The 9,342-nt window shown below is 43.6% G+C and overlaps 1 protein-coding gene across 2 annotated transcripts in view; it reads right to left on the bottom strand.

Moving 5' to 3' along the window:
- Positions 1–367: 367 nt before the first annotated feature.
- The window catches only part of LOC148085981 (thyroid hormone receptor alpha-B), a 144,572-nt gene continuing 135,597 nt past the window's right edge, over positions 368–9,342 (bottom strand). For both annotated transcript variants that reach the window (XM_087784135.1, XM_087784136.1), the window contains 2 exons: positions 8,264–8,522; positions 368–7,154 (listed from right to left, as the gene is read on the bottom strand). In XM_087784135.1, the coding sequence (XP_087640261.1) occupies positions 6,904–7,154; positions 8,264–8,522 (510 nt within the window). In that variant the 3' untranslated portion in view covers positions 368–6,903. The remainder of the gene's footprint in view (positions 7,155–8,263; positions 8,523–9,342) is intronic.

Below are 9,342 nucleotides of genomic sequence, written 5' to 3'. Positions count from 1 at the left end.
TTTTCTTCAGTTACTACACTCATGTTTCTCCAGTAACCAGGCCAGTCAATGGTCAAATTCTACCTTTCATCTTTGAAAGATACTGTATATGTACAGAAGAAGTGTACTTAATTAAATAGTATTAATGAAGATATTGAATATCTTTAGATCACAGGCTTCCATACATTGTAGCGGACGAGCCGTTAAGACTGGCTCAAACAAAAAGACTTTCACACCATAAAGGACGAGTGGACGTGTGGCGTGAGGGTGTTTTCGAGATAGACTCTGTTCGATGAGAGATGGACGACACACACACATGACCCTTTGGATCTAACGAAAAAACATGGAGACCGTAAATAAAGAAGACAAATAAGATGAACGAACAATGTTTGTTTCATATAAGGTTCATCATCATTTATTAGAAAATGTTCCTTTACCTGAGAGAATCCTTCAATAGCTTCCTATACCCATTCACAAAAAGTGGCGTGCACGTGTTGGGGCTCGGCTGGAAGCTCTCGCCGCGGGGGGTCGGACTCGTGGGGCCGTCGTGATTATTCCCCTATAAGTGCTTTAGAGACAGATCTGAGGAGGGACACGCCAAAAAAAGGTTTGCTTGCTTGTTTAGTATTGCACAAAAGTCAACTTAATAACATTTTTTTTAGAGCCTAAACGCTACATGTTGTTCCAGGGGAGTTGAAAAGGTGCTCGAACTATTTTGGCTTTTGCATATCATTTACTCTCTTATCAGGATCAAAGATCAGGGTCGTTCAAAGTGCTCTTCGTTAAGTGCTTTATGTTAAATTGACCGTCGGCGGCGGCAGGTCAGCGAGGCGACGTATTTGTGTGTTTTAAACGAGTTCACGCCACCCGCCCCCGCGCCGGACAGTACATTAGCTTGGTCGTTCAATAGAAATATTAAAGCTTTAGGAGGACAAGGCTGGGTTTCTGATTCGAGCGCAGAACCACGCTTTTGGGGAAGAATTGGGTTTGGCTCCGAATCCGCCCGCTGGACAGCGAGAGCGCTGCACGTGGTATCGACTACCAGACGCATCCTTCCAGCCCGAGCGAACACGCACACGCCGCTTTCTGAGCAATTTATAAAAAACAGCACATCTTGTAGTTTCATTATTCTCCACAACGTCCCATGTACCCCCTCCTTGTTCTTTGGGTCCCGGACTGCCGACAAGATGGGGCCCCCCAGGCGGGGGAGTCATCTTATCCGGTCGGTTCATATCCTCGCCGACACAAAGTAGCAAGGGTCCTCGGCTCCAAAGATCCAAAAACCCCTTGGACTACAATCCAGGCCAAATTAGAATCTGCTCGTGGTTCTCGCACTGAGGTGTTCGTTTGGAGGGACTTTGAAGGAAATTGCATAGACATCTTGCTACTTGCATGTCTTTACAAAACAACATTTGGCATAAGGTGGGGACCAAACACGACAATGAACAGAACAGAGAAAGAAAAAAAAAAAGAAAACTAAACAACAACATCACAGACAATCTCCACCCTTGTCCAAAGTGTCAACAAGTAAGAACAAACCAGGGTCAAAATATCAATGGAGGGTTCGGGTCGGAAGCCTCTCGAAGCCAGCCGGGAAAAATCTCACGACGTCTGCGTGCCCGAGGTATACATTTGTCAGCTAACATCTATAATTTAACAATAAAATAAGAATTACAATGAACTTCTGAATTTAAATATGGACTAGAATTTATCCATCTTGATTTAGATGTGAGAGAAAGAGATTAATTCCACTAACAATATCTTCCTAAGCAAGTTTTTTCTGGATAGAAGTTTGACTAGAATCTGCTGTAAGACTAGTTAATGGGGGTTTAAGGAGGTAATATATGAATCAAAAAGACATGGAGACTGAAGATTTCCAGATTCTCAGGCTGGCTTCTTGAGAGCAACACGGCTGTGGAAATATGGGAATATTCATCTTGGACCTTTTCCGACCGTGATGTGGGCGCGGAGCAGCCAGGTAATATGACATTCATGGATCCCGCTTTACGCTCCCACCCATCAACCTGAGTATCCTCCTGAACTTTTCCGCTCGCCGACTGCTGCCGACGCCCACATCCAAGGAGTCAGAAAGTGTGATTTTATGGGTGAACACACACAACCATAAGCATTCATGTGTAGCTTGTCCTGATGTGGCGGGGGACACGAGGGGATAAGAATCTATCTCTCTGCAAACAAGAGGAGGCACAGGATTTATGATTATGTCATGGGGCACTTTTTGAACATGGATCATCATGCACATGTGAGAGCGCACACTTATAAACGTATGAAATATCTAGCTTCTTTACAAGAGGGGGGGGGGGGACGTTTCAGTTGTCTACAAAACAGAATTGCAGATTCTTTTGTATTTACATCCTTGGTTATGGCCAAAATCAAACACCACAGAAATGAAAATCCAAACAGAAAACATACAAAATACATAATATTGCACCTTGCAGACGGGCAATATATATTTATATATCTATTCTCGGTTTTGTTGGTTGTTGGTCTGTGTGACACCACTAAAGTCTCTGCTGGTGTGTGGAAGTTAGGTTGTGGGTGCTGGTCTCAGGTCCAGCCCCCATCCTGTCAGCTACATTCAATACCAGAAAACACTCGACCATTGCAAAAGTCTTGATCGCTCAAGCAGGTTGGGCCGTTCACATTTGAGGTTGACCGTCTGCAGACTTTCAGTCGGAGAAGAGCCGACCTTCCTGTACGTCGCGCTCTCCCTTCTTTCCAGATCATTTAAAGAGAGGGCACCAACGCTTGAGCGACCAGTCCTAATGCAACTATTACTGAAGCTTACGCACGAGCACATATTATTTTTAACATATACATCTTTTAAAATCTATATATGAACTTTCACATGTGCCTGCAAAGTATGATTCCACCCAAGGTCCTTTTGAGTTTTTGTGTTGTGTGAGGTATGAAGTTTGTGTTTCTTTCTTTTTTTTTCTTTTTTTTAAACTTTTGTTGCATTATCTCTTTTTTTTTCTCGTTAAGTTTTTTTTTTCCTTTTTTCCAAAGTTTGTATTTCATAAAAAGAGAAACAAAAAAAAAATATATAAAAAAAACAAATTCCTGTTTTGTTCTCCTGATAAAGGGGACGGACAACTGGACACACAGACAGACACATCAGTTGGCTTATCAACACAAAAATAGATGTGAAACAAAAAGAAGTGAATTATTATCTATGTTACACTGCACGCATGGTCAAAAAGTGACTACAGCTGTTTTTTCTTTTACACAGAGCAGTTGAAGCATCAAAACAAGAAATGTAAAAAAAATGAAAGAAAAAAGAAAATCTCCAATAATCTGTTCTGGAGTCTTTTTTTCCTAAAGTCATCTCTTTTCATTTTCAAATGGATTCATAATCATTTCATAAATCTTTTTTTTTCTCCATTATCTCAACTAGGTAAAGCAGCATTGTTACCCTTCCTCTCACACATCAGCTCAGCTCGCGAGAACAACTTATAGGCTTTCAGTTCTTTTACAAGGATGTGTTGGAATCCAAACCCGCATCTCTGGAATATGCGATCCATTATCTACAAGATGTATTGGATGGTCCACTTGGAAAGACCTCTTCCAGGGTTTTTTTTGGGGGTAGTCAGGGAGCTTATGTGGGGATGTCACAGGAACACAAAGAGGAGACTCTGCATCTTCTGATGTCTCCGCTTTTCCACAAGAGTTTGTTAGCAATTGTCTCTACAACCTCCCACAGGGCCTTTGCTGGGGACGGTGGTAATGGTGGACACCCTTCGTGTCTCGCCTCCAAGTCCTGTATACGCCGTTCTTTTTCTCGCTGACATTCTCAACTTGCCCTTTTACTGCTGCTTTGCCAAACACATTCATTCGGTGGCGCCACTCAAAAGGGGCAGTTATGGCCGACCTTGTCTCACAAGGGTGAGGCCTGGATCTCATTTGGTTTGATTTTAGGCCAGACTGAGGAGAAACCACTTCATGTTGCATGGTCAGGAAAGGTACAGTGCCTTTGGAAAGAAAACGATGTCGAGGGCTCCGATTGAAAACATGTAACTCAGCTGGTTGCACTTAAAGTATTACCATTTACCACTCACGGAGACCTGCTGACCCAGGGTCCCCCGAATCTGTCCTTGTTTAGGTGCACTCCTGATGTGGTTGGCCTAATACTGACAATGTGACAGGTTTGGGACTGAGCCCATTGCAAGGGGGGTCTCTGTTACACAGAGAGAGCATGGGTACCCATTTTGACAGGAAAGAACCCAACAATGGTTGGCTGTACGTTTAATTATCTGGGGTTTAAGGGAGGGCCACTGCATCAGTGCAAACACCCCCCACCAGCCTGGCTAGGGGGGGGGGGCAATGTTGTTGGGGTGAAAGTCAGTCTGAGCTTGGCTCTAGAAAGGACCTCGGACAAAAGCGGGGCGGGGCAGGATCGGAGGTGGATTGATTGAAAAGCCGTTATTTGATTTGAGCTGACTTTGCCATTGTGCCCGTCATTGGTGTTCCTGTTCGCCCGTCTTTAGCGCCGCCAACAGCATCAGTAACGATCACCGGGAATCCCTGCAACACTTGTTTATCTCGGGCACGATGATACCCATGCTATACAAAGTCCAGTACCAGCGCTTGGCATCCAGTATAACATTTGTTTTTTGGATATCTCCTTTTTTTGTCCATTCTGCCTTTTCTGTGGTGAGCCCAACTCGATTTTGGCTTGGCCCCAGAACTGGAATGAACAGAGTGGGCTTGTGTCGTCAGATAAACATTCTTGGATGGTTGTTTGGCGGGTAGACCAGGGGATCTGCCTTGGATGTTTACTGGGTCATTTACTGGTCTGTGATTGTGGTCAGCGTTGCCAAGAGATAAGACTTGTTGAGACTTTAGGCTTCGGGTCAGAACATTCCATTTTTGCTTCTGTTCCGACAAGCTTTCCATGCATCGAGGAGAGGTTGGACTCAGTGGCGATCGGCGCGAGGGTCCGGTGGACGTCGGCTACAACGTAGATGCAGCCCTTTCTAAGCATGCTTCTTAATTTGGAGAGGTTTCTCTCCGTCCTTCCTATCATCAGCAAGTCCTTCGTTAAGTCGGTTCCTGTTGCGACAGAAACTTTTCCATCCATTTTTTTTTCTTTGAAAAAGAGTGAAATAAAGACAGTTGGTCCCATGAACAAAAACAATAATAAAAAACCCGAATCTAATGGGTACCATTCCCTGGAATTGCTAAACCTTCCACGGGAATGGCCGGCCCTCCTGTCTTCAGTGGTATTTGATTTCAACCGAGTGATAGCACTGAGGGTGTTTGTGTGTCTGCCGTAGAGATGTGTATTTTCAAACCATGACAAATGTGCACCGTAATAAAAACGTCTCCGTGTTCCTCTACGTTTTGCGCCAACTTGAATGCTGTATGTCTGTGTGTAGGCTTCGGGCGGCTGCCCTGTGTCCACAGAGGTGAGGTAGTGCCTGACACCACACGGGCAGTATTGCTGCCTCAGCCTGGGGGTGTGTCCACTTTGAGGTAAATGTTAGCCTTCTTGGCATTTGCCTGCACTCAGTGATGCCCATGGTGTAAAAAAAAAAAAAGGCAAAATGTGTATGGAGGAGCTACACTGAGCTGAGCCCATGAGGAGCGGACTCTGTACAAACCCCGCAGGTCAGGGTTATATATATATATAGTTCTATATAGATCAACACTGCCATACAGTAAAATGAGGCGTTCACGTTATTTTGAGGTGCTTTTGTGTGTTTATGTTTGTGTGTTTCAATAGGTGTGAAGGTGTGTGTGTCGAGCGATGCTTCCTCTCTCGGACGATTTTACTTGTCCTTGAAGCAGGGCGTCTTAGATTTATTCCTGACCCCCCGCCTCTGGATCTGCAATCCGGCCAGTAAATCTCTTTTCATTCCCTGCGCCCCCCCCCTCTCTCTCTCTCTCTCTCTCTCTCCTAAGTATCCTTCTGCCTTTGCTTCCCTGCCCGGCGTCTTCCCTTCGCTAAACTCCTTGGAGAGAGAAGGGCTTAATTGTCATTCTTAAAACGGCGGCTGCTAGCACAAGGTCTGCTCGTCTGTGTGTGTGTGTGTGTGTGTATATGTGTGTGTGCGTCTTATGTCACCGGAGCCGGTCCAATGACACACACGAAGGTAGATATGAAGCAATGGTCTGCGCATTTTTTCCAAAGGTAGATAAAGGTTTATACAAATGGACGAGTATTGTATAAATATAGCACCTATTTGAGTTGGATCGAATAGGGAAAAAAATAAAGCAAAACCAGCTGTAACGGCTCAGGATGTGTTGAGATTGATAAGGAGCTCTGATATGGTGGCCCTGCTTCTGTACAGCAACAACACACAGGAATAGTGCTTTATGTCTCTAAATATTCTGTGAGCAATGAAACATAAAAAACAAAATAGCTTAACGTTCCCCGTTCAACATGTCTTAGAGTATTTTCGGCGTAATACTGAGAAGTGGAGGTTGGAAACATGCACTTGAAAAGAACATCCTCGACCAATGACTCAGAGATTGGGAAACGCACCCCTTTCAAAAAGCACTGGCTGAGGTGGAACAGGCTGTGGCTGTGTGTGTGTGTGTGTGTGTGTGCGTGCGTGTTTGTGTGCGTGTCTTGGCAAATGGCTACAAATCTTACTAGATAAGACATCAATCTCAGACAGAAGGGCCCCCAAACAGATTTGAAACGTAAAAAAGTCGGGGAACGGGTGGAGACGAAGGTTTTTGAAGAAACAAAATCCTCGGTTTGCTCGACTCTCCTGTTGCTGGTGAGTTGTTAATTTTCGTAGATTCCAGTTTGTTTACCAAATATCGGTGCGAAGCAGACTTCTGCCAGAGAAGACCATCCTTTTCTTCCCACATCAAAAAAAGGCTCCACGGGCCACTTTTTTTTTTTCCAACCCTAAAATTTTCCCCGAATTTCATCTTCGCTTTTTAGCGCAACCTTCACACATCCTGTTCCTCAAAGACCTCCAGGAAGAGAGGGGGGAAGAGTTCGTTGGGACATTCCACTTTCATGTGAAGGAAGCGGCTGGCGTGGCAGGCCCCGATCATCCTCAGGTCGGTGACCTTCATCAGGAGCTTGGGCCAGAAGTGGGGAATGTTGTGCTTGCGGTAGTTGATGTAGTGCTCGAACGCCAGCAGGTAGGTCTCCTGGCACTTCTCGATCTTGTCGATGCACGTGAGACCGGAGCGATCTGAGGGGAGGAGGGACAGACAAAAAGAAAAAGGGTGGCGTGAGAAAAGACGACACGAAAAGCGAGACAGAAAGGGCGGAGAGAAATAAAGAGCCGACAATCAAGAACCTGAACCACCACATGCCAACATTCTGTGCGTCTCATCTGCTCAACTGTTGGTTCTACTCTGACATGCTGTCATGACTACAGCCGGGGCTCATGGAAGAATACAAAAAAAAAAGGAATTAGTAGTTTCAATTCTTTCAAATCCACAATGAAACACGAATCCACGTCAGCATTTATAATTAACCAAAAATTCAACTGGGACCCGAAACTCTTTTGAAGGCCGGAGATAAAAGGAAACTAATTAGGCCGTCAGGATTTTTTTTTCATCCACAAACCATCAAATGCAGAAATAAATATTCATTCATTAAAACTAATTTTTGGTGTATTTGACACGACATAGTTTAATTCTGACTGAATTTTTGTGTATAATTCTTCTTTCTCTCTGGGTCATTATTGCAGCTACAAACCATCAGTTGATCCTCTTATCATGCATCACAGCTTCCTTGCCTTCATTTCTTCCTGTATCTGCCATAAGGGATTTGTAGAAATTCAGAATTTCGGGGGGAGTTTTATGGACCAAATCTACACTCTTGCATCGCCTGTATTTGTCAATCTCTGTCAAGAGTTCACTTTATGAACTGGAATGTTACTATATATATATATATATAGTATCTACCGTAGTTAAAGGGCAAGTTTAATGGCAAGTCTTCCTCTCCAAGATGCAGTAAGTCTCTCATCATGACCATGTTTTGAACTTATTACTTTATAAAGTTCTCCCCCGTCTGAAATCTGGGAAAACGAGAGGTTACGAGAGTGGAGTCCTATTGATGTAATAATGGTCTTAACGCCTTCTGCAGCAGCGAACAAGGCTCTGCTTGACCATCACAGCACAGTGGGTGTGGTTATGGTAAACAAGATTTAATCTCCAGTTAAACAAAGAGTTGTCAGTCGGCGGGGCTTAAGTACACTTTTTGGTCAATATTTTAGTCCAAACTGACACATACTGGTGGGTACGATAAAGGTCCAAGATCACTTTAAGAGACACAAGTGAGACCACAACCCACCTGAACTCATGAGCAGCACAGCCTGCAGAAGAGCCACCTCAGTGTCGTCCAAGTTGAACTGCGCCAAACTCTTGCCGAGATCGAAGATGGCGTCGGACACCACGCCCAGGCCTCCGTTCTTGAGCTGCTCCCGTTTGACGGCCATCTCCCCGCTCAGAGTCAGCGTCTCGCTCTCTGGGTCGTAGCGCATGGCGGCTCGCAGAGACATGATCTCCATGCAGCAGCCCTTTAGCAGGATGATCTGGTCTTCGCAAGGCAGCTGAGGAAGACAGTTCAACGTTGATGAAAGAAGACACACGAATACAAGTCCAACATACGACCCATGTTGACCAGGACAATATATGAGATGGCTCAACAAAAAGTCGAATCCAGGACTAACACATTTGATTTCTGATTCATGTGCCCTCAACGATCGCCTTCATTCATTTTCACAACACGTGAATTTGGCTCTTTGGACGCCATTTTGTTTTTGGTCTATTTTAGGGATGAGAGATTCAAACAGCGCAAAAATTATAATAAGATTTATAGTTATATAAAGAAAATATTCAGTAACCTTGTTTTCTTCACCGTCTTGTTGACGAATAAAGCTAGATTTGTTTGTACAAATATAATGAAAATAAGTAAATAGATCATAATAGTTTGATTAAAGAACTGATATCTAGACAGTTTTCTTGATAATAACACTTACAAGTATAACGTACTTTAATAGTTATGACATTGTACTGATAAAAACAGTGATTTTAGGCATTCCATGATTTCTTTTCTTAGTCACATGATACACACAGCAGTAACTACTTGATTCTTTTTTAACATAAAGCTAGTGACCACCAGTTATGACACAATATGTCGATGTTATATACAATGTTTAATTGCCAACATTCTACTATCCAAACAAATCTTAGCGATTGAAACCTGAAAGTAAAAAAAATCAAGGGCTTGGATTAAACATCTTATGCTCCATTTATTAATGAATTTATGTTCTTGTCACACATATTAACTTTGACTGTAAATAACATTTGGAGCAGAAACTAATTAAAGATTTAATTTCATTTTCTCTCTCCAATGATGAGAAACCAACA

The sequence above is a fragment of the Callionymus lyra genome, chromosome 2 (genome assembly GCF_982586985.1).
Source record: "Callionymus lyra chromosome 2, fCalLyr1.hap1.1, whole genome shotgun sequence".
NCBI classification, from domain to species: domain Eukaryota; kingdom Metazoa; phylum Chordata; class Actinopteri; order Syngnathiformes; family Callionymidae; genus Callionymus; species Callionymus lyra.
This window is presented reverse-complemented; position numbering and strand designations above follow the sequence as displayed.